General features: G+C 44.8%; 1 protein-coding gene across 1 annotated transcript in view; it reads right to left on the minus strand.

Moving 5' to 3' along the window:
• The window catches only part of MED13L (mediator complex subunit 13L), a gene marked incomplete at its 3' end in the record, with an annotated part of 143460 nt that overhangs the window by 8267 nt on the left and 109861 nt on the right, over nt 1-25332 (minus strand). The window contains exons 11-26 of the mRNA XM_083373407.1: nt 23649-23871; nt 22734-22839; nt 22356-22480; nt 21022-21121; nt 19126-19346; nt 17478-17683; nt 13452-14398; nt 11160-11339; nt 10290-10513; nt 9480-9672; nt 7303-7798; nt 5172-5391; nt 3316-3504; nt 2437-2660; nt 1718-1860; nt 37-195 (exon numbers count right to left, since the gene is read on the minus strand). Of these exons, the coding sequence (XP_083229533.1) occupies nt 37-195; nt 1718-1860; nt 2437-2660; nt 3316-3504; nt 5172-5391; nt 7303-7798; nt 9480-9672; nt 10290-10513; nt 11160-11339; nt 13452-14398; nt 17478-17683; nt 19126-19346; nt 21022-21121; nt 22356-22480; nt 22734-22839; nt 23649-23871 (3956 nt within the window). The remainder of the gene's footprint in view (nt 1-36; nt 196-1717; nt 1861-2436; nt 2661-3315; nt 3505-5171; nt 5392-7302; nt 7799-9479; nt 9673-10289; nt 10514-11159; nt 11340-13451; nt 14399-17477; nt 17684-19125; nt 19347-21021; nt 21122-22355; nt 22481-22733; nt 22840-23648; nt 23872-25332) is intronic.

A 25332-nucleotide genomic window follows, 5' to 3' on the forward strand; every position in this document is an offset into this window, starting at 1 on the left:
GGTCCCACGAAGCCCCCCCCAGCCGTGCCTAATTACCTGGCATCACCACAAATGAACCCTGCGGTTCCATGGCAACCAAGCAGGCGCTAAGGATGGAGGGAGAATCTGCCGAGGAGATGCTACACATCCGACACACCTCCTTCAACTGCTTGCTGATTGTCTGCAGGGAGCATTCGCCGAGCAGAATGCTCCAGTCTGAAAAACAAGAGGAGAGGAGAAGGAAGATATAGAGCAGAGGTCCCCAGCCTTTTGGGCATCACCAGGACCGGTTCGGTGGAGTGAGTTTTTTCCGCGGACTGGAAGGTGCGTGGTTTTGTGTGCTGCCTTGCATCCCCACGGATGGAGCTTTGCTTGTTTGTGCGGACCGGTTGCTGGCATGCCGCAGCCTGGTACTGGTCCACGGACCAGGGACTGGGGACCCCTGAAATAAAGGCTGTCATCTAACGAAGCTTCCCTCAACCAGAAGCCAAAGTAGAACAAGTTTTGAGCCCATCCCTTGTGGGGAAGGACATCCTGGAGGACCATTTCCGACAGGGCTCCATGTTATCATTTACTTCTGGGCAGTTAGTTTTATAATCGCATCTTATTTCCATCGTTTTCATCCTCCTCCTATCTCTAAGTCCCAATGGTGCTTTTTCCAAAAGGCAACTGGGATTGGTTTTTCCTTGAAGACATTTCGCTTCTCCTCCGTCATCCGACGAAGCTGAAGAAGCTTCTTGGATGAGAAGCGAAACGTCTTCGAAGAAGAAAAACAAGGAAGTCCAGTTGCCTCTTGAATGACGGAGAACCTCCACAGACTTTTACGACCTTATTTCTCCATCCCTTCTCTTTACACCCTTTTTTCTTACTGTCTCTCTTTTGCAACTCTGCTCTGCCTCTTTTCTCTGATTTGACTCTCTCTGGTCAAAGGCTAATAAGACGCTTCCTTCATACATGCTGCTCAACCCGTTAGCCGCAAGGGGAAATGCCAGAATTCGTTGACCCTCGAAGTTATCTAACTGGAGGGCAGCATTTAGCAGTTGTTTTAGCAACCAGTTATTATGCTCTCTTTTGTGCCTTGAAGCTCTTTCACACACTTGAAACACTCTGAAAGTGATCAAAGCAGAGCGGCTGAGATCTAAAGCGTTACACGCATTTCTAATTCTTGCCTTTCCTCTCATTTCACGCAGGCCGCCCAAATATATCAATCTATAAAGCAGGAGGGCCCAACCTTGGGCTTGCCACCAGTTGGACAAGCCTGTTGTAGACAAGCCACTTATTTTAAACTAGGGGTCTACTCGTGTCAACCGGTTCCCCACCCCCCGCAACAAGCCACCAAGTTGCAAAGCTTGGAGAACTGTCTTGGAGAACACTTGATACAGGTGTTACAGATGGTGGTCCGGGGCTGTTCTGTCCCAGGATTGTTCTTCCAAAATAACTTACCAACAATCATATGGCTACTGTGAACGAGGAGACAGACGCACATGTGTACACCTGCCCCTTGCGTCGTGTACTCTGGAGGACCTTATGACACACAACAGAATGCAATTGATCTTACATCCTTCTGGGCCTAATTTAGGCTTTTATACATTTAAAAATTTTATGTTGGTACTTATGCCTATGTGTAAACTTTTAATAGTGATGCTTCTGACATGCATAAAATAAATAACAATCCATCCTGACAGCACCTCAAGGGCCTACTGTCAACCAACTGGGAAAGGCTATGTAGCCCAGGTACCTTTCAGCTCCCCGTGGCCAAGCCGTCCGAGGCGCCCAATCACGACTCTCCAGGGAAGTGACGTCATCTGGATGAGCCCGATGCACCATTCCCAGAGCTTCTGCAAGCCAATTTTACGCGCTGACACCTTGCACCTCCGTGATCTGGAGGGAAAAGAGGGTTAATAAGAACTTGTTGTACTTCTTGTTGTGTTGTTTTCTTTTTACGACCCGTAATCCCTTTATTTGGGGTGGAGTCAAGGCAAATGAATGGAGCTGAGCATTTACTGGCCGGATGCCCTTCCTGATGCCTATGCCGAGTTCACAGCAGATATTTTCTCTTTGCATCCTGATAGAGAAACATCTGTTTGGAGCTCAGCATTTACTGGCCGGATGCCCTTCCTGACACCTATGCCGAGTTCACAGCAGATATTTTCCCTTTGCATCCTGATAGAGAAACATCTGTTTGGAGCTCAGCATTTACTGGCCGGATGCCCTTCCTGACACCTATGCCGAGTTCACAGCACATATTTTCTCTTTGCATCCTGATAGAGAAACCTCTCTTAGGATTGAACTCTCAAGTCTTCTGAGCGGGAGACGAGCGTCTTCACCTCTAAGCCACCACACCGCTGGGTTATAAGCATGCACTCAATGTATTTAAGGCCAGGAAGTCCAGCAGGATTGTCTGCTCCCAAGTTTGCAGCTGGATTTTTTCTTCTTCTTCTTTTTTTTATAGCCTACCTGTTTGGCAAATCGATGTTGACAATGCAAGTTTCCAACAAGTCCCCATGCAGGTCGGTGCAGGAGGCCAGAAGCCAACGTTGATCGTGAGAGAGACAATATCCCACAAAGAGCACATTATACTTCTGGCTGGCTTCACCAAAGGTCTCCCCAAGCTCCGTCTGTTTGTCTTTGATAGGTGCCAGGATAAATGGAGGGGAGTACAGCTGAATGGGACTTGGCCGCTACAAAAAGGGGACATTACAGACACAGAGAGAGAGAGAGAGAGAGAGAGAGAGAGAGAGAGAACAAGTGACAGATTGTCCCAAGCTGAAAAAAATGAAGGCTACAGATAGTCTTGACCCACAATAGGGACCAGAATTTCCACTGCGAAGCAAGGCAGTCATTAAGCAAATCCAGCTTCCCCCATTTGGCTTCTGCTTATCACGATCGCAGAAAGCCATCACGTGATCCTGGGATGCTGCCATCGTCATAAACTGGGTGCCAAGCGCCCCAAATGTGACGACGTGACCCTACATATGCTGCAAGGGTCATTAAGTGTGAGGACAGGTTGTAAGTCCCTTTTTTTTCTTGCAGCTGTAAGTTTGAACGGGCATTAAACAAATGGTTGCAAGTCTACCAGTATAAGCGTATAAGCCACGATGCTCAAGCTTGAAACAGGAAACCTCCAATATTAAAATCCACATCACTGGCAGAGCCCCCAACACCCAGGCCCAAAGCCCTGGGAAACGGGCCTTCAGAGTCTTACGAAAGCCTAACAGGGCTGGGACCGTCCGGATTTGCCAAAGAAGGCCATTCCTCAGAGCGGCACCGCTGCTACGGATTTAGAGGGAAGAGCGTGGGCACCGAGAGGCTTTGCTGGGTCCCCTCCTCGCTCACCTCGGAGTTCTTCAGCGTCATCTCAATGCTGGCAGCTGGTCCAAAGCCAGTCAGAGACTTAATGTGAATCTGCGTGGGTAGCGGTCGCCGGCACTGGCAGTAGGCAGAAAATGCCAGGGATTTCAAGTGCTGGATATAAAAGATCTGCTCGTCCTTCATGGTCTGCAGCATATATTGGCAAGGCACAATCTAAAGGAAAGAGCAAAGCCAGGATTAGTAAAACTATACCTATAGTATTTTTATTTTATTTTTTTAAACCTGCATGTCCAAAACTTAGGGGCCTTGTTATATCCGCAGGATGGTCTGGGACACCACACATCTCAAACCCGATTGAGGCGTGTCGTGTCCCAGACCATCCTGTGGATATAACAATATCTAACCAATTTGAGATGCAATCATAGTAACGATCTGCTATCCGGGAAGAGAGGCCTATTAGTGATTCAGGAGCTATTGTCATTAGCTATTTTCATTCAAAAGAAAAAAAAAACCCCTCCGTTGCTTCCATGTGACAGTGGAGTCTGGTTCTCATAAAGAACAGATGTGACGGGGAATGCCTGCATTTAGCTTGTTTCGCTTCAGACTGTCAATAGGGATTTGGTGCGATGAAACCCTAACCCTTTCTGCCGAAATCCAAAATCATGGAAATAAAATAGATGTCAAAGAGAAAATCTGTTATATACATTTCCAACGTGGAATCATTTTACCGGCTTCCAATGTGGAGAAATTCCATTCTGGAAGCTCTTTCCTGAAGTGTTATATACTCCAGGTGCACATGTATTATCTAAAATATTACATTCCCAGACTTGAATTTATTTTCTCAATTGCTTCGGAGAAATTCTGCCTCAAAGTCTCTCTTTTTTTTTTAAAGAATATAGCCTAAAGTGACTGCAACCAGAACTTTAAAGCTTCTTGAACACAGAAAAATCAATCACGTCCTTAAAATTTAGCGTTGTTTCAGAGACTTTTTTTCTCCTGGTCTAGTCTGGAGAAAGCAAGAAATGTATTAGTCTCATCATGCTCAGCCAGCTTCATAAAAGAAATAGAATTAGCGAACTATCTTTATCTGAACAGCGATGCGTGATTTTTCTAAGATATAATTATAGGAGAAGGACGACACATTTTTTGTCCCCTATTACGCAAATGCGATTTTTGTTCCCAAGGCACAGTAAAGATGTGTACAGAATGCACTGCTTAAAAGACAACTTGAGCTAGTTGTGCCTTCAGGATGAATCTTGTGGTGGGGGGGAGAGAATATGCAGGTAGCTCCTCAACTTGCAACAGTTCGTTTAGTGACCATTCAAAGTTACGACGGCACTGGGGGGGGGGAATTTAATTTTTAATTTAAAATTTAATTTTAACTGGGGTTTTACTTATTCAGGGACAAATATAATTTTTTAAAAAAATTTTTAAAACTTGTATTTTTGTTTTTAATCACCCTGTAAACCGCCCTGAGTCCTTCGGGAAAGGGCGGTATATAAATGTAATAAAATAAATAAATAAATAAAATAAAAAAGTGATCTATGACCATTTTTCACACTTGCGGCCACTGCAGCATCCCAGTGGACCCTGGTCAACAAAATATTGCTACAACAACCTGTGGCTTTTACTAGATGGCTCCGTTGGGATTAAGAAAGGCAGTTGTGCCAATCTTTATAGACCGGCAGTCCTCAACCTTTTCTTCACCACAGACCCCTTTAAACCACCTTTGGCGGGCACTACCAAGCTCGAAGAGCACCAAGGACCCCACAATGCAACCCTGAGCTACAAATATTCTCTTATTTCGGCTTCGGTAGCAGTGTAAGTTCCTCTTCCAGCTGACCCAAAAGGCCCGTCTGCCTGCCTCAAGGGAAGCTCACCTGAAGAATGAAAGAGCTCCTCATGTTTTCAGGCAGGTTGTCCAACATTTCGGTGTAACACCGCATCAAGCTCAAAAGCCAGAAACTGACAGAAGAGGATTCCTCTTCCGCGGTGTAGGTGAAGGGATCCACCATGTAGATGACCACAGCCGGTGGGTAGGCATGGCTGTCGGCGGACTCGGGTTCCGTGGGAATTCCTATCCTCTCCCGCTCTGCAGAGCTACCAAAAAAAGAAAAAAAGAAAAGATTTATGCCAAGTGCAGGAAATCAGGAGTCCGGGCGGTACAAATGAATATATAGGTTTACTGTATGCTACAAGAATCTGAGCTACTAATGGTCAAAGCAAATTCGTAGTAGATAAAGAGTCCATGGAACTCAAGGCGGGCTGGTGTTGTGATTCAGTGTCAGCTCCCTGTGCTCCCAGCAGCCAGCAACTCCCACGCTGGCTCAGGAATTCTGGGAGTTGAAGTCCATGAGTCATAAAAGAGCTGAGGTTGCCTACCCCTGGTATAGGGTCTACTGCTCAAGTAGGGGGTTGGACTTAGGGGAACTCCAGGGTCCCTTTCATCTCTGTTATTCTATCGTCTTGTACAATTTAAAAGTTTGTCATGTTTTTTTCCTATTAAGTTACAACCCATTTGCTTAAAAGGATTCCTCTGCTGTTAGCTCCTTAAAAGAAATACATTTTCCCCCCCTGGGCTCTCACAGGACCAGGTATGGGAAATACACGTTCGGGAAGTGTTATGGAGGTGCTGACAGGTTGAGACCACAGATCACTCCCCTGTTGCTCTCTCCATAATCCAAAGGCCTACTTTTTTGAACCTTCATAGCATTTACCGTTTGAATCCAGTGAAAAAAAGTGTATCTCCTTTAAGCAACTGTTGAGCAACCGGTGCTAGATCCAAAGCTTCATTGTCCATTTTGGATCCAAATAGTACATAACGTCAAGAATATATAAATGTAATAAAATAAATAAATAAATAAATAAATAAGAAGAGGGGTTGACAACAGCAAAAGGAAGGGGGGGGACACAAGACAACTGAGCTTCCATTTCAAAAAAATAAAATTAAGAACGTATCATCTTCGTATTAAGGATTACCTTGACACAGCCCTAAACCTGGACTGAAAATAGGGCACAGGCTATATTATCCCACACAAAGACTTAAGCACCCTTGCTGAAATTAATAAGCTTCTGTTCTCTGCATTATAGAATTATCCAGTAATTAACTTTGACCCAGGGCCAATAACCAATTTTTGCTATTATGATTCACGACCAGCAGGGGGCAGTATGTGGCTGATTTCCCATCACCACCACACACACATACCTTCAAACTGAGATACATCACATATATCCAGCTAGTTTTATTTCTCTGGGGTTCAAACTCTCTACCAAAAACTAATTCCGTGTACCATTATATACTGGTGTATATTAAGTCCACTTTATGAGAAGGAAGGACTCACTGGAGAAGAGCCTAATGCTGGGAAAGGTTGAGGGCAAGAGAAGAAGGGGACGACAGAGAATGAGGTGGCTTGATGGAGTCACTGAAGCAGGAGGCGTGAGCTTAAAGGGACTCCAGAAGATGGTAGAGGACAGGAAGGCATGGAGGAACGTTGTCCGCGGGGTCGCGATGGATCGGACACGACTTTGCAGCTAACAACAACAACAACATATATTAAGTCTTCCTCTACAAAGGGATGTCCGGCCTTGGTGGCTTGTAAGACCTGTGGACTCCAACTCCTAGACGTTGGCTGGCTGGGGGGAATTCTGGGAGTCGAAGTCCGCAAGTCTTTAAAAAAGTCCGTGGTGGGATTCAAATAGGGGGGACAACCGTGTGTGGATGCCGCTTCCGGAAGTCCGTTCTGGGCCCGGGGGACAAAAAAAATTAGCTACCGGTTCTGCCGAAGTGGTGTGAACCAGCTGAATCCCACCCACTGCTTAAAGTCACCGAGTTTGGAGACAACCCCCCCTCCCCAACTCCAGAAGGTGGAGGAGCGTAACTTCCAGACTTCCCAAGCCAGCCGTTCAGGCAAAGAGATGCCAACGCTTATGAAGTTGGTACAGTAGAAGCAAAGAGGGGAATAAAACACGTCAGCCTAAAAAAAGGGCCCAAACTGAGAGTAGTCGACTTACTTTTCCTGCCCTTCTGGCGGTTGCTGTGATGAGACTGGGCCTGCCTCTGCGTCTCCTCCTCCGGGGACTGTGCTTCCTTGGGGTCTCTCCGAGGGAACTGCCCCAGATATTGGGTTTTGACCTTGAGGTAGGCCTCCACTGAACCCTGAAGAGGAGGTAGTGCTTGTCTGGCTAATACTGGATGCCGAGGAAGAGGAGGACGAGGAGGAGGAGGAGGAGGAGGAGGAAGAGGAGGCGGCGGCCAGGAGCTGGGGCACCGAAGGGCCTGGGACGGTACTGGTGCCCACCGAGAGACCGCTGGTCCCATTAGTGGAGGAGCTGAAAGACGGGCCAGCCGAGGGAGCCGTAGGTCCAAGACAGGCCAAAGTGGAGGAAACTGATCCTGCGTTCCCAGAGATGGTTTGCTCCAGGTTGGAGGACGATGGTGGGGGTGCCATTTGGTGTTTCGGTGGCGTCAGCAGGCTGCTGTCGAGTTGCAAAGTAGCTAAGTAAGGTGCTGAAAGGACAAAACGGGAAGCAAAGATTTCAAAAGGACGTCAAGGAGACCCACGCCAAAGCCGAAACACACTAGACAATCCATTGTTTTCTAAAATAGCAGGAGAGCACAGAAATCTTCGAAGACCGGGATGGATAAAAAACAGTCGTTTTTTGCTAAAAGATCATAAGCACTAAAAAGTAACTGTTTAAAGCATATCTACCTAATCTTTTTATTGCTTATTATGATCTTTTAGCAATAAACGACTGTTTTTTATCCATCCCGGTCTTCGAAGATTTTATACTTTAAGTAAATATGCCTGGGATTCGTATTTTTAAAATTATTAAAAATAGAAAATATGTGTGTGTATCTATATATATTATATGTGTGTGTGTATGTATGTACGTATGTGTGTGTGTCTGTGTCTGTGTGTGCATAGCAAGGTGTTCTAAATACTTAACAAACACTTAACACATATATCTCCCTTGCTTATCAGCTAACAAAGCGAGGAAGAGCCAGTGGCCTAAAGGTTAGAACAATTGCCTAAGGTGCAATCGGCCCAGGTTTGAATCTCAGAAGAGTATGGCTTACTGATGAGAACAAATAAGTTTGAAATGATCATATCTGTCTCCCTTTAATTCTTTGTTAGCAATCCAAAAAATTTTACACACACACACACACACACACACACACACACACACACACACATATGCGTGTAAATGTTTGGATTGCTAACAAAGAATTAAAGGGAGACTGATATAGCCATTTCAAACTTATTTGTTCTCATCAGTCAGCCACACCCTTCTGAGATTCGAACCTGGGCTGATTGCACATTAGGCAGTTGTTTTAACCTCTTGGCCACTGGCTCTTTCTCACTTTGTCAGCTGCATGGGGGGGGGGAGAAGAGGCAGGGGAGATATGTCTTGAGTATTTTGAACACCTTGCCGGCCCAAATACGGGCCAAATAATGAGTGTCGCAGTTGCGACTACCACCTGTGGACGGCCTGGGTTTGGGCTGATACAAGCAAAAAGATTTGGCCCGTATTTGGGCCGGCAAGGTGTTCAAAATACTCAAGATACACACACACACACACACACACAGAGACACATACACACGTGTGTGTATGTGTCTACATATACGTATATGTATTTATTTATTTACTCGTATCCCGCCTAATAAACTTAATCCTCTTCTCAACCTTATCCCAATTAGAAAAAGAATGGTCAGTTTTTCCTCTCCGAATTGAGGACTCGGGTTAAAGTAGAGAAATAGTGTAACCCTTCTGGCCACTGAACAACTGACGGAATTGTGGTTGTACGAGTTTGGCCTCTAGAGGTAACATCCATCTGCTCTATGTGGGGCTGCCCTTGAAAAGTATTGGGAAGCTACAATTGGTCCAGAATGCAGCTGCGTGGATAATTCTGGAGGCCGGGGGGGGGGGGCATATGTAACACCACTATTACAGAAGTTGTGGGTGCTCCATCACTGAGGTTTTCAAGAAGCGATTGGGCAGCCATCTCCTGCTTGAGCAGGGGGTTGGACTAGAAGACCTCCAGAGTCCCTTCCAACTCTGTTGTTCTGTGTTCTGTTACAAGAGCTGCTTTGGTTGCTGATCTGCTTCCGGATCCAAGTCAAGACGGCACATAAAATTAATAAATAAATAAGGCAAGCGGAAGGAATGAGCGGACTGGCCCTTCTTACCGAGGTGATGACGACAAACTTGCGCATAAAGTTTGAGCCTGGAATGATTGTCACAATCTTCATTGCCCCAGGGTGGGTTAAACCAGTCGCTCACAAGCTCATCGGCCAGCTTCTGGGCCACCGTCTTCCCCACACGCATGATCCCATCATGCAACACTTTACAGATTGGTTTGTGTTGACCAAGCCGGCACATCTAATGGCACAATGAGAAAACAGAATTTCAGAAGGTGTGAGTAACGTACAACAGAGCAATTAACCATCTGTGGATCCCACAGCCAGAGTACAAAAACGTAAACCTCTTTCCCCCCCCCCTCTATTTTCAGGTAAGGGCAATGGACAATGCATTGCTTACCTGCAGAAAGGAAGAAGTGGCAAAAATAAGTTTCCCATTATTTTAGTGAGGCTTGGGTGCCAGTATGTTAACGGGCCTTAAGATTCAGTGGGACAAGGCATGATAAACACACAGTAAATTAGGCAGCAGGTAACAGCAAAGCCTTTCCTCTCTATTCAAGGGGAGGAGAAAGGAGGGGAAAGGAGGGAGAGGAAAGGGGAGAGGAGAGGAGGAGAGGGGAGGGGAGGGGAGAGGACTGGAGAGGAGAGGAGGAAAGAGGAGAGGAGAGGAGAGGAAAGGGGAGAGGAGAGCAGAGCAGAGCAGAGGAGAGGAGAGGAGAGCAGAGGACAGGAGAGGAGAGCAGAGCAGAGCAGAGCAGAGGAGAGGAGAGAAGAGGAGGAAAGAGGAGAGGAGAGGAGAGCAGAGAAGAGGAGAGGAGAGGAGGAAAGGGAAGAGGACAGGAGGAGAGGGTCACCCACCTCATATACGGCGCTTAAGTCCCTGAAGAAAGTTTTGGCTCCATCAAGCAAGGCCTCGTTTTCTGGACACACCACAATGTAGGCGACATCCCGGTGACCCCCGTAAGGATCTAAGAGCAGCCTCTCCCAGAATGGCAGGGAGAACGGAGAGATTGTCAGGAAGTCCTTGTCATAGCCGACCAACAAGGTGGGTATCGGAAGAGGCTCGGGCGACTCTTCAGAACCTAAACATCAAAAGGGACATTCAGTACGTGGGAACCTGAAGAGCTGTGAAAACGGGAAGGCTGAGGGTCTCCATTGAGCCAATGCTTCAGACTACAGCTGGTCCTCAGCTTATGACCTTAGGACCAACATGTCTGCCACTAAGTGAAATACTCCTTCAGTGGGTTTTGCCCCATTTTTCGACTTTTCTTCCCACTTTCGTTAAGCGAGTCAAGGCAATTGTTGAGTGAATCTGGCTTCCCCATTGCCTTTGCTTCTCAGAAGCTCACAAAGGGGGATCACGACCCTTGCAATGGTCGCTAAGTGTGAAAAACGGTCACGGGTCACTTTTTTTTCCCCGCTTCTGCCCCAGTTGAGCTGAGCAAAGGAAGCTCGGAGATCTCGTGTCCCTCTGAAAATAAGACCGGCTTTTGTGTTAATTAATTTTGGCTCCGAAAAGACGCATTAAGGGCTTATTTTCTTGTTGAGGCTTACGTTCGGGGAAATATGGTACTAAATGTGTCGGGCTGGCTGACAAACTTAACTGGGGCTTATTTTTTGGGGGGGGGAGTTTGAGGCTTTATATTACGAGCATCCTGAAAACAATCACGCTAGGGGTTTTAATGGTCCGGCTGGTTATAAAACTCCTTTTTCTTCTGCCAACTCTACCGTAGGTTCCCCGTCCTGCCATTTTATGGAACTGCTGCCAGGTGAGGGGTCCTTGAACATGCTGGATGTTCTCCCACGTCCTACCAGTCCTCTTCTTCTGAATGGCATCCTGCAGGAAAGGTTGAAGGGAGAGAAGCATGCGCACCACGTCTTGGGAGGAAAGCATGCTGATGTCCAGAACTGGGGGGGGAAAACACACACACACAGCACAGCCGAGTCATGAATGGTGAAGACGTTTATCAGCTTGGCTAGTACGGTATTGTTTTCGGATCTTTCCTAACGATTAACCAGTTGACGTTCCAAGGAAGCCCTGCTCTGTTTCGGCATCCTAATAACCTGGTTCCTAATATCCCACGATAGCAGCCTTCCAGTATTTGAGGGGCTGCCACAAAGAAGAGGGGGGGGGGTAGTGGGGTTGGTCACGTTATTTTCCAAAGCACCAGAGGGAAGGAGAAGAAACAAGGGTTGGAAACTGATCAAGGAGAGAAGCAACCTGGAATTAAGGAGAAACTTCCCGACAGTGAGGACAATTAACTGGTGGAACAGCTGGCCACCAGAAATCATGGGCGCTCCATCCCTGGAGATTTTTAAGAAGAGGCTAGACAGTCACTTGTCTGAGATGGTGTAGGTTCTCCTGCTTGAGTGGGAGACTGGACTAGAAGTCCTCCAAGGTCCTATTCTATTCTATTCTATTCTATTCTATTCTATTCTATTCTATTCTATTCTATTCTACTCTATTCTTTCTCTATTCTATTCTATTCTATTCCATTCTATTCTATTCTATCTTTATTCTATTCTATTCTATTCTATTCTATTCTATTCTATTCTATTCTATTCTTTCTCTATTCATTCTTCCATTCTATTCTATTCTGTAATATTCTATTCTATTCCTTTTTTATATTCTATTCTATTCTATTCTATTCTATTCTATTCTACTCTACTCTACTCTATTCTATTCTGTTCTGTTCTTTCTCTATTCATTCTTCTATTCTATTCTATTCTATTCTGTAATATTCTATTCTATTCCTTTTTTATATTCTATTCTATTCTATTCTATTCCATTCCATTCCATTCTATTCTATTCGTAATCTGGATTCCTGCATTGAAGAGGGGCTAAAGTGCAATGGCCTAAATAGCACTCCATAAGACTTTTACTTTTTTAAAAAAAAATGTAATAAGGCTACAAAAGGTTATGAGATCTACAATTCCTCAGAGAGGCAGTTATTAAACTCCCCACTCCCTAACGGACTGCTTGAAAATTGGTAGATGTCCCAACAGGCTGCTTTTATATGCATGATTCCCCCCCGCCTCTTCTAAGCGTTTTTATTACATGTTAACCATATCAGTTCTGCTTTTCAAAAAAGCCAGCTCGAGAACTATCGTAGGACGTTCAAATCTGAACTGTAACCCAAGTTTGCCAGAAAATGATTCTTGTTCAGGGCACCCCCGGGAAAACCCGATGCTCTCATCCAGTGTAACACTGGGAAATTTCAAGACAGAAGTATGCCACATCGGTCCATGCCACAGGGCTGAGACCAGCAAGTTGAGGAGAACTTTGAAAATCCACCTCAGAGCCTTGAAGGGCTCCCAAAACAAGTGTGAAGGAGATGTGTCGTTTAATGGAGATTCTCAATCACTGGGATCGTGGTGGTCATGAGACAGGTTTTTTTTTCCAAAAGGCAACTGAACTTTTTTTTTCTTTCATTTGTTTTTTCTATGAAAACATTCAGCTTCTCATCCAAGAAGTTAGAACTGAAGCAGCTTCTCAGATGAGGAGCGAGAAGCCTTCAAGGAAAAACAAAGAAAGTGCAGTGGCCTCTTGAAGCAGCACATTTGAGGCCACATGACCCTGGAGGGTTGAGAATCTCCACAGAGGTGTATTATTTTCTCTGTTGTTTTGCAAGTGCACGGAGTGCTTCTCAACCAGAGACAAAGTTCCTAGTGGGTCTAGCCCAGTGGTGGGATTCAGATATGTCAGGGGTCTTCAAACTTGGCCCTTGGATGACTTGTGGACTTCAGGTCCCAGAATTCCTCAGCCAGCGTGCCTGGCTGAGGAATTCTGGGAGTTGAAGTACACAAGTCATCCAAGGGCCAAGTTTGAAGACCCCTGAAATATGTGAACAACCGGTTCATGGTGTGGATGCCATTTCGGGAAGTCCATTCCGGGCCTGGGCGACCAAAAAATTAGCTACTGGTTCTGCCGAAGGGGTGCGAGCCGGCGGAATCCCACCAAGTTATTCCGAGTTATTCTCTTCCGAATAAAAGTATTTGAAACAAAACTGAGCTTCCTACCGTTGCTGTGAGGCCAAGAGTGAACGGTAGCACTTCGGACGAGCGCTTCATCCACTTTCCCACCCGTCGGGTTGTCCACGTACTGACGGCCTTGCTCCAGAGCGTTGAAGCACTCGTTCCAGGAGTCGTGGCTTTCAGCCTGAACCCTGTCGTAACTCCAGTTCGTGTAAGAGAGCGCGGGCCGACTGGTGACAGACATGTAATCCAAGCAGCTTAGGGAGGTGAAAGGTTGGGTGTGTTGGTTTTGGAGGAGGAGGAGGAGGCTCACGGGGGGCTCCTGAGCCCTTTTGGCCCCTTCCCCCAGCTGAGGAATTAAGGTGTTCTGACTCATCATCAGCCTCCTTTCGGCCACTTGGCCGATGTCTGAAGTCCTGCCGAAAATATCCAACTCGTCCTCAATGAACAGGCCCGAGTTGTACCCTAGCTTGCGATTCATGATTGCACTGAACCCACAAGTGCAGCGATATTGGTCCTCCTTCGACGAGTCTGGGATGTACAGCCCGACGTCGGCACCCTTGATGTTCATGTTGCAGGCGCAAATGCAGCAGCTGTCAAAGTTGCTGTCTTTGAAAATGTTCAGCACGGAGTCGGAGAGGATGAGCATGACGTAGAGGCTGTGGGCTTCCAGAATGGGGAGGACGGTGCCCGGTTCCACGGAATTGAGGGGCCGGGTGGTGGAAGGGGTGGAAGCCGGCGAGCCTTGGTCGGTGCTGTCGTACTTCACAGAGCCTTGCCCGCTGGCGGTGCCCCCGCCTCTCGGTGTCCGTGGAGTCCTGGGTGTGCGTGGGGTGGGGACAGAGAAGCGAGGGGTGGCCGGGGATGGCAACACCCCTGCCCCGCTGTTACTGGCAGGCGCAGTGCTATTTAGTGTGACCGGAGTGCTCATTTGTGGAGTGTTCATTTGAAGGTAGTCTTGATCTGCCAGGCTTCCAACACTGGGTATGTTGCTGCAAACAGAGATAGAAAGAAGAATTTTAAAAAAAAGTCTGTATTTTCTAGCTGTATTTCTGGCAAGATTTATTAAAGTACTGGCTTCGGAACTGACAAGGGCTTGGCAATGTGGAAGCGGTCAATGCGTTCCTTTTGGCATTTGCACAAGATGTGAACAACCCCATTACCAACAGAAGAGAATATTTGTAGCTCAGGGTTGAACTGGGGTGTCCTTGATGCTCTCTGAGCTTGGTGGTTTTCTTGCGGACGTTTCATGACTCAACTAGGTAACATCATCAGGGCTAGAAGGGAGCCGGTTTTGGCCTCTGTTTATACGGTGGCTTGACCTGTCAGTGTTGGTGGGAGCGTTCTTGGCAGTTCTTCGATTTAGACTGTTGCTTACTGTTGACTTGTTTGTCTGAATTAGCAGCTCCTTGACTAGAGTACTGCTTACTTCCTGATTGTTGATCTAGTATTAATCTTGGTGTTAATCTCTGCTTATCTGGGTGTTGACTGCTGATGGGGTTAGGGTTAGGGGCTTTTTTTTCCTTTTTGGCTTTTGGCTTGTCTCTTTTGAATGGCATGTAGATGCTGCTTATCGTTATGTGCCTGTTGATGGCTGATTTGTCTGAATAGCAGACCTCCAGGAATTTTAAGGTGTCTTTGAATTCGACTTAGTCTAGACAAATAAGCTAACAGTACACTAAGTTCCTACCAAGGGACCACCGAAACACTCCCGTTAACAGTGACAATAAAAAGAAAGCAAACCCCATTCCCTTCTAGCACCGATGATGTTACCTAGTTTGGTAATCAAATGTCTGCAAGAAAACATCCAAGCTCAGAAAGGACCCCCCACAATCCAGTTAGTATATTTTAATTAAGTTTTCCCAAGGAGTCACATGAAAAACTGGGACTGTTGTGGACAGCCGAACCAATAAGGCTGTGAAAGTGCATATGCACATACATACATACATACATACTAAAAAAAATAGCAATTGCCTTCAAAATAAAAGCAATCCTGTTGGAATACATTTTGTTGGAATATATTTCTATGCAACAACTACTGTAGTACTCAGCCAGTAGATGGCAGTGTTTACAAGTATATACTCTGTTCTTTTGTACTAAGTAGAGTTTCATATTTCCTATTACAGTTGAGCAGTTAAGCAGTAAAGCACATGGTGACTGTATTCTTTGTTTGTGGTGCTATGTATAAACAGAATTTCTAACAAATCCACATGGGCTGGACAGGCATCACCAAAAGGCCAGATGTAGCCAGGAGGCTATAAAATGACCAGGTGTGTTTTAACCTGATTAAAACTTATAGGAATGTTACTAGTAGACTTAAGATTTGATTTTTATGATTTGTTTATTGGCCAAGCATCCTTTGTTCTGGCTAATTTGATTAGGCCAGAACTGCTGGAAAGGTCGACACTGACCATCAAGTGGTTCACATGATCCATTAGTCCCCATCAAAATACAGCCTTCAATTTTTCAGAAATAAAGCACTTGAAAGGGCAAAATGCTATTCTTTATCATAGCATTGTGGTTAGTTTTTATATACTTGTATATTGGTTTCTAATTTGTTTTTTATTGGATTGTTTTTACATGTTGTAGGTCACCCAAAGTAGCTTAAATGAAATGGGTAGCTAACACAAATCATATAATTAATAAGAACAATAATTCCTAATATGAGCATGTTCCTTAGCATGCACCCCTTAGGGCAATTGTTCCTTTGATGAAAGAGCAGAAACCTGCACATTTAGTCATTCTAATTAAATGGAGAAAGAAAATAGAGAAGGGGGGGGAGAGCACTGTCAGATTTGGAAAGGTAAAACTGAAAGACTTTGAGTGCCTTAAGAAAGCAAAAAAAGATGACCTAGAAATTTTGATTAGCAAGCAACTCCTTGGCAGAAGCTTGCAGGAACAGACTTTACTCTAACTGGATTACACTGGAAATAAAAGGGTTTTATCCCAATAAATATGGGCAATTAATAATCAGCTCAGACTTTGGGAAACTGTTCTTATTATAAAAAGAAAACCAGCAATTAAACTCCAGCCTAGACACAATCAAGAGCGTGTGTGGGTTGTTTTTTCTTTCTTTCTCTAATCCTCTGAAATCGCCAGAGACCTTGGGAAGAAGGTGAGATTCACAGACCCAAGTAGTTGTTTTTTTCCTAAGAAATTAATTCACGGCTACAATAGAGCCCTATGCAGATGAAGCTTGTAAACTGCTCCAGGCATTTAATAGTTTTAATTCTGGGTTCCCTACCCATCTCCCCCAAGATGGGGAGCTGTGCTCCAATTCATGCTAATTTCAAATTGATTTCTCTACTTCACTCATATATATATCAAATATCAATAGTAGAAGGACCGTGTGAAAAGGAAGCAAAGATGGTACCAATTATAATAGGGAGTCTTGGCTGCAATCCTAAAACATCTGTAGCACCACTGGAATACCATCAGTACTGACAAAGTCCCTATTAGTCAATTGCAAAAGGCAGCTTTACTAGGAACAGCTTACATCCTGCAAGGGTACTTCTAACACCATAAAAAACCCAGATCTGGCTATCCCAGATTCTTGGGAAGGACTCGATGGGTGGGCAAAAATACCAAATCCAATCTCAACATCTGGCTGGCGGTGCGACCAACCATCATAATAATAATCAGCACCGGGGGTAACACATTTCCAAACAGCTATTCCATCCATTAGACCCCCCAAAGGCTGGTTAGAAGAGTCAGGTCTCAACGGCCTTGCAAGTTATATCAAAATCTGGGAAAAGGAAGACAGCTGGGAAGGGAAAGAGTAAGAGGCTGGAAAAACTTATTTTACTGAGGTCGAAATAAACCCTCTGGGGGAAAAAAAAAGATTAAACGAAAATAATGATTGTCCAGGGCCAGTATTAACACGTCGCTATTATGCGTCTCGCGGGAACCAGGAAATTGTAAAAAATAATGGCTGTGGTATTATTTTAAAAAGAAGAAGAGGGAGAGAGGAGAGGAGGGAGAAGGAATGGGTAGGGTAAGGATTAGCTGAGAAATAACCAAGAAAGCGAGCTTAGAGCTGGTTTGAACATACGTTTCCTTGCTTGTACTTACTTGTAACCATCTCTGATGAAAGCAGCTGAAGGTGGCAAAGGAAGTTGCTCAATTTTGGGAGGAATAGCCCAAGAGGGCCGATAGACACAGGCCTCGGGGATTTTCAGTGGCAGCAGGCACTGGCTTGGGAGCATCTTCAACGGGGCAAACATGGAAGAACCCATAAAGGGCTGAAACGGGGATACCTTGTGCACAAAGGAAAAATCCTGCAAAATCAAGGAGGGGCAAGGTTTGTCATGGATGGATGGATGGATGGATGGATGGTGCATTAAACAGATGGGAGAGACAGAGCGATAGAAAGAGAGATAAGATAGGAGAGAGATGGACAGATCGGGAGAGAGACAGGGAGACAGGAGAGACAGAAAAAGATGAGACAGGAGAGATAGACAGGAGAGACAAGACAGATGGAGAGAAAGACAGAGAGAGAAAAAGAGAGAGATCAGACAGACAGGAGAGAGAGATAGAAAGTTGAGATGGAAGAGATGGAGAGAGGGGGAGAGAGGCAGAGAGAGTAAAAGAGAGAGAGATGAGACAGATAGGAAAGAGAGAGAGAGAAAGGGGGAAAGAGAGATGAGACAGATAAGAGACATGGACAGAGATAGGAAGGAAGGTGAAATAGAGAGAGAGAGGTTAAAAAAACCAATTTCGTATCTAGCTTCCACGTTTTTTAAAAAATGAAGAATAATACAACCCATGAAAATGACATCGTTGCCTGACAGAGGTCTGTCTCCCCTTTCTAACAACAGCAGTTGAAATTTTTCAGGTGGAATGAGCAAATATGAATCCTTCGGGCATATAATTACTGCCTATTTCAAGAAAAGACATTTTCTCTTCAACCTGGGCAACATCCAGAGACGTTAAGAAACTTGAGGCTACGGTTGCGAATGGAGGCTACGAATCCAAGTTGGGAGAAAGGAAGAGAGCACAAAAGGATCTCTTCCCACATTTGCCACAATACCCAGGCTCCTCCTCGTCGGCTGATTGTGTTACCTACCTAAAAAAAAAATCACACTCTTTGGAAAAGAAGGAACAGGTCCCCCCTCTCTGAGACGCAGAAAGATCTGCCCTTCTTACGTCTGCAGCAAAGCAGAACATGCTGGGATTAACCTACATTTAATACTGCGGCTAAACGTTCGGCGCTACGTAGCTGCAGATATTGTAAGCGAGGCTGTGTTACTTGGATGAAAACCACCCGGAGGTATGAGAACTTCCAGTGTTGGAACACCCACAGCTTCTGAAGGCAGGTTGTTCCACTGATTGTTTTTAACTGTCAGGAAATTTCTCTTTAGTTCCAGGTTGCTTCTGTCCTTGATGAGTTTCCATCCGTTGCTTCTTGTCCTGCCTTCAGGGGCTTTGGAGAATAGCTTGACTCCCTCTTCTTTGGGGTAGCCCCTCAAATACTGGAACACAGCTATCATGTCACCCCTAGTCCCTGTTTTCATTAGACTAGACATCCCCAATTCCAGCAACCGTTCTTCATATGTTTTAGCCTCCAGTCCCCTGATCCTCTTTGTTGCTCTTCTCTGCACTCTTTCCAGAATCTCAACATCTTTTTTTATATCGTGGCAATTGCCCAAGTGTGGTCTTACCAAGGCGTTATAAAGTGGTATTAGCGCTTCACGTGATCTTGACTTGATCTATTTATTACCTTGACTTCTTCTGGCTTTGGACTGCCCAAACCGTCCTCCACTTCCATCTTAAACTCGGTGAGTTGAGTCGCAACCATGTTGACCACCGGGCTCTCCATCATGCCCAGCGTGGTGACGGTCTCTGAGCTGATGCCATCTTTGTAGCTCATGACGGGTGAAAAAGCAGGGTGCTGCTCCAAGGACGGCGGGGTGGGGAACATTCGCTGCAGATCTGCAACAGCTGGAAAAGACAGCGTCAGCGTTAAAAAAAGGTCATAAATCCAGGCGGAAAAAAGACAAAGGGCGAAACTTTGGGAAAGCTGGATATGCTGCACGCCTCTCTTCAGGCTTACTGGACCCCCCCCCCCCCCCCGATGCTTTTATTTTTCTCTTAAAATTTAAAATAAACAATATGTCGTTGATGCATACGTGAGGATTAAAACGAAGTGGGGGGAACAACATCTGACAGTCTCGAAAGACCCCTTCTCTCCTCCACCACCACCCCACCCCACCCCTGCTGGTCTGCAAAGCCAGAAATGTTGGGGAACACTATTGTAAATTCTTGTGCTTTTACCCTTGTGAAAAAGGAGTGTAATAGTTTTACTGCGCACGCGCTTGCACACACACACACACACACAAACACACTCTTTCTATTCTCCAAAGCACCCGAGGGCAGGACAAGAAGCAATGGGTGGAAGCGTATCAAAGCGAGATCCAAGGTAAAATTAAGCAGACATTTCCTATCTGTGAGAACAATCAGTGGAACGGATTTGCCTCCAGGAATTGTGGCCGCTCCATCACGAGAGGTTTTCAAGAAAAGAGACTGGCCAACCATTTGTCTGGAATCGTATAGGACCTCCAACTGCAGCAGGGGGTTGGACTAGAAGACCTCCCTGGTCCCTTCCCGGCCTGTTATTCTGTAATTCTGTAAGGGTTTTGTTTGGTTTGGGGTTTTTTAAAAAAAGCCTCATGCGAACATCTGTCAGCTTTACTTCAAATTCTTCATGGAACACGAAGGAGCAGCAGATTGAAAATTGATGGGTTTAATCCCTCCATCTTGATAGATTTAATGAAGATACAAATTACAGCCTCGGTTAGAAAGCATTGGCTTCTATTGCCCTCAATCAATTTCACCCGTCTACTTTTCAAGTGACAGCTTTTAAATGAATAGATTCTCAAATTAAAACAATCGCATTTCCCTCTGGCCTGAACGCTATTATCTGTGGCAATAATGCTGTCCAGATCAGCTGACAAGCCAATAGCCTTTTGTGAATACCGGTGTTGAAAAGACGCTGCCCTGGTCACGATGTAGCTTTTTATTATGGCCACATTGTAGGATTTATTTATTTTTTTAAAAAAATTGTCCTGATTTGAGATTAAGCAGCTTCTTTAATTTCCTTTGTGTGTGAGATCGTTTTGTTTTGGGACTCTTTTTAAGTTTGGGTTTATTTATGTGATATCAATCGATCCATAGGTAAAATGCAGGATCTGATCAATTACTGAATTAAAGTTAACTATTGGACATTGATGTCCATAGATTGTGGCATCTGATTAAGCAAAACTGGATCCCTCTCAGATCTCAGCCAATATGTTGCAGGGACTTAGTTTAATCTTTTTTTAAATTGGTCTTAATTTTTGTATTAATGTTTTAAAAATTATACCCTGTAAACCGCCCTGAGTCCTTTGGGAAAGGGCGGTATATAAATTCAATAAAATTAAATTAAAAATTAAATTAAAATTAAATTAACTTTTTCAAAAGAACCATCAGTGTCCTTTTTACAAGGGACACGTTTGTTGCCTCCTTTTTTTTGTTCAGTTTTGAACAGGAGGAGAAAAACTGGTTCCAGTCTGGGAAAGAAAGGGGAATGTTATCTTTAACTATATACTTTATCTGGAACAATGCTGGAATTACTTACTTGGAGGATAAGGAACTGCTGTCCTTGCATCCTTGCTTAGATGCCGCTCTTCAGTTCCCACGGGTGGCATTTTTGATGATCGGAGGGGAGGGGAGACAGCCTAAGTTTGCAATTAAAACAGACGTATATGTTACAAAACAGATACGTATCATTTTTCTTTTAACAATCCTGCAGTCCCTTGCATCGGGATGGAGTTGGGGAGACAGAATGGGGCAACTGAGCATTTGCTGACCGGATGCCCTTCCCAACGCCCACGTGGTGTTCACAGCAGACCATTACTTATTGAATCCAGAGGGAGAAATTGTAGGCCACAATTCGGCTTTCTTATTTATGCACTCATTTGTTTATTTCATACCTAAAGGTAAAGGTTCCCCCGCACATGCGTGCTAGTCGTTTCTGACTCTAGGGGCCGGTGCTCATCTCTGTTTCAAAGCCGAAGAGCCAGCGCTTGTCCGAGGACGTCTCCGTGGTCACGTGGCCGGCATGACTAGACGCCAAAGGCTCACGGAACGCTGTTACCTTCCCACCGTAGTGGTCCCTATTTTTCTACTTGCATTTTTACGTGCTTTCGAAATGCTAGGTTGGCAGAAGCTGGGATGAGTTAACAGGCGCTCACTGCTACGCGGCACTCGGGATTCGACCCGCCTAACTGCCGACCTTCTGATCGACAAGCTCAGCGTCCTAACCCACTGAGCCACCGCGTCCCTTTTCATACCTACATACCTATAAAATGCCGAAGGAATTTGGTAATAAAACTTGCCGCATCGACTCAAAAATAAAACAAACAAATAAATAAATAAATAAAATTCTGGTTTCATAGGCAGTGTTATTGGAAACAGAAGTGACTGTAAAGTCCTTGCTCACTCAGTTTAGCTGTTTTCTTGCAGATCTTTCATTACCAAACTAGGCAATATCATCAATGCACTTACCTAGTTTGGTAATGAAAGATCTGCAAGAAAACAACCAAGCTCAGAGAGCACCAAGGACCCCACAGTCCTCCTCCTCTTCCTCCTCCTCCTCCTCCTCCACCACCACCACAACAACAAACTCAAGAGAGGACTGAAGATCCCACGGTCGTCGTCATTGTCGTCCTCCTCTTTCCCCCTTCTCCTCCGCTCTACGAACCCCACCCCCTTCTAGCACTGAGGATGTTACCTAGTTTGGTAATGAAATGTCTGCATGAAAACCACCCAGCTCAGAGAGCACGAAGGACCCCCACAGTTGAATCCTGAAGTACAAATATTCTCTTTGGTGAGAAGTAACTTCATGCTTTGCAACCTCAAGGTCAAAAGGACACTGTCCCAAGGGGCAACCTCAATTCATCGCAAACTTACACCAGGCTCATCTTCATCTGAATTATCAAAGAGATTATCCAAATCATGGAGAGAAGGAGCCAAGTCGGTGACTTGTGTTAAGCTACCAGAACCAGCTCGGCCAGCAGAATTATCTTGCCGCGTATCTGGGAGAAGAAGCAAAAAATAATAATAATAATAATTAAAAACTCAAGAAGCGAGAAAGCACAACAGACAATTTCCCACGTTCCAAAATGTATCCTTAAAAATGGCTAACTAGAGACTCAGCAAAAAAGTAATGCCCGTGGAAAATTATTCAAAAACTGGACATTACCACTCTCCCACCTTTCCTTCTGTTTGGTTGTTGCAAAAAGGTTGATCGACTCGTGGTTGCTGTTGACAATTCACCTACAAGCATACCTGTCTTAGGTGCAGAACTGAAAATAGACATTGCATCTTTTCCATCTGGCAGGGTGGTTGAATGGCCTCCCGAAGTCGGCTCTTTAGCTGCAGTTCCATCTTCTGGCTGCAGTCAGAAAGAATTTATTGAGTTATTGAGGTAAATACTGTGAAAAAGTAAATGAGAAGGAAAAGATCTTGAATTCTTTTAGTACTCTCTCTCCTTCCCCCCCTACTTCCCTCCAACTATCTAATCTATCTATCTATCTATCTATCTATCTATCTATCTATCTATCTATCTATCTATCTATCTATCTATCTCCTACCTATCCTTCTATTATCTACCTATCCTTTTATCTATGCATCTATCATCTATCTATCTATCTATCTATCTATCTATCTATCTATCTATCTATCTATCTATCTATCTATCTATCTATGTCACTGTCTATTGTCTTCCTTCCCTATCTATCTATCTATCTATCTATCTATCTATCTATCTATCTATCTATCTATCTATCTTCTACCTATGCTTCTATCTATCTATCTATCTATCTATCTATCTATCTATCTATCTATCTATCTATCTATCTACTACCTATGCTTCTATCTATTATCTATCTATCTATCTATCTATCTATCTATCTATCTATCTATCTATCTACCATCTTTCTCTGACACATAAGTGATATAAAGACCTAAAAAAGTTATTTAACGACCTAGTGGTTGCATTTTAAACCTGGTTGCTTTTCCTGATGCTTAACACAGGTGCCCTGTGTTATAACATAACTCCATATTATATAATTCTTTAACCACGTTAGGCATGTTGTGTAAGCTCAGGTAAGAAGCCTGACTTAAGAATTAAATCAAGTCGAGGGGACAACACAAAGCCATAAACTGCTCTGCAAAGGTTTGTGTTTCTACTTCGATGGGTACCTTGTTCTTCTTCAGAGATTCTCTATCAGTCCCAAGTTTGCATTTTTTACTGCCCGTGAAGCTGTATTTGATGTCCCCATCCTGAAACGTATACGGATCCGTGGCATCTCCCAAGCATTCACCAGACTGAGGAATTAGCGGTAAGGGGTCCAGGTAATTCACTGCGGGAACAGGTAGGGTTTCCTCCACGATTTTAAATCTTTTGTTGGGTTGTGCTAGGAGCCTACAGTAGATGAAAAAGAAGCACACAATATACATCTCTCTCTCTCTCTCTCTCTCTCTCTCTCTCTCTCTCTCCTCCCTCCCTCTCCCTCTCTGTGTGCACACATTTTACTTCACTGTTTTTCTCCAATTATTAAATCCAACGATCCCCTCTGTAAGCTTAGGAAATCTTCTCAACTTCCAACAGGAAAGGGGGTTAACTTTTACAGCTACTAATATATTATTTGTTACAATCTCCCTATCCTCCGGGACATCAATTTGATGCAACCAGCTTTTCTTGAGAACCCAGATAATCAGGTTTAATCCCAGGTTTATGGCTTTCTCTTGGTCTAACATCTACAAGGTTCCCACTGCGTGACACCCTCTCCTTTACTGAGTGGTTTTTAGAACGCCATTCAGTGGAAGTACCGGCGTAACTGCAGGGGACTGCGCTGTTATTCTGAGATAATTTGAGGATACACATTGCTGGCGCTAATTTGTAGTATTCTTGAAGCCTGACATCAATATTTTAGGCCTTAGCTGGTTATTATTATGGATAATGCGCTGTACAAAACCTGCCCTGTGGCTTTTCTTCCCCAGCAAACGGTAATAATATAATTACCTGATGTGATATTTAGCATGTTCTAACTCACCACAAAGAGAAAAATAAAAGGGGGAAGCGCCTGACACATTCCCGCGTCAGCCTGCTTTATCGTTATGATGTCTGAAGAAAAGCAAGCGGAGGAAACCACAATCTGGGAAGTCGTTTCAAAAGCTAGCAGGAATCTCTTATCCCAACTCGAGTTTTCCAACGTTCCTGCTTGAAATATCCGTTGGCATCGTTAGGTGTTCCGACAGGTCATCGCAAAATAATCACCCGGGATACCAAGCTTTCTGGGATTTATAGGGATCGTGCCACGTGACCTCCTTAAAGCACTGTTCTCATTTAGGATGGAAAACACAGGCGCATGAAGCGAGCTCCACCTCACTGGCGCCAAAGCAGCGCTGTATTTTCACAGGACCATCTGCCATTTACTCCGTTGCACGCTGGCTTGAAAATCGTGCTTCCCACAATTTCGATTTACAAGCACAACTGACACCCCCTCCCCTACATTTTCTGCTGCTAAGCGAGTCGGCTGTTACAAGTAACTTCATCCCGTTTTACCACCTTCCATGCCAGGGCCGTTCAGCGAATCCCTGCAATGGTTAAGTTAGTAACACGGTCGCTAAATGAATCCAGCTTCCCCCATTGACTTGGCTTGTCAGAGGCTGCAAACCTGGGGACGCTGCGGCCGTCACAAATAGGAAGCAGGTGCCAAGCATTTGAATTTTGATCACACGATCAAAGGTCACAACTCTGAAAGACGGTCCCAAGTCCCTTTTTCCAGGGCTGTTGTTAACACTGAACAGTCACCTAAACAGACTGCTATAAGTCGAGGACTAGCTGTAAATCCAGCTTGCCCCTTGACTTTGCTCGTCGGAA

This window comes from Vipera ursinii, assembly GCF_947247035.1.
Source record: "Vipera ursinii genome assembly, chromosome: 14".
NCBI classification, from domain to species: domain Eukaryota; kingdom Metazoa; phylum Chordata; class Lepidosauria; order Squamata; family Viperidae; genus Vipera; species Vipera ursinii.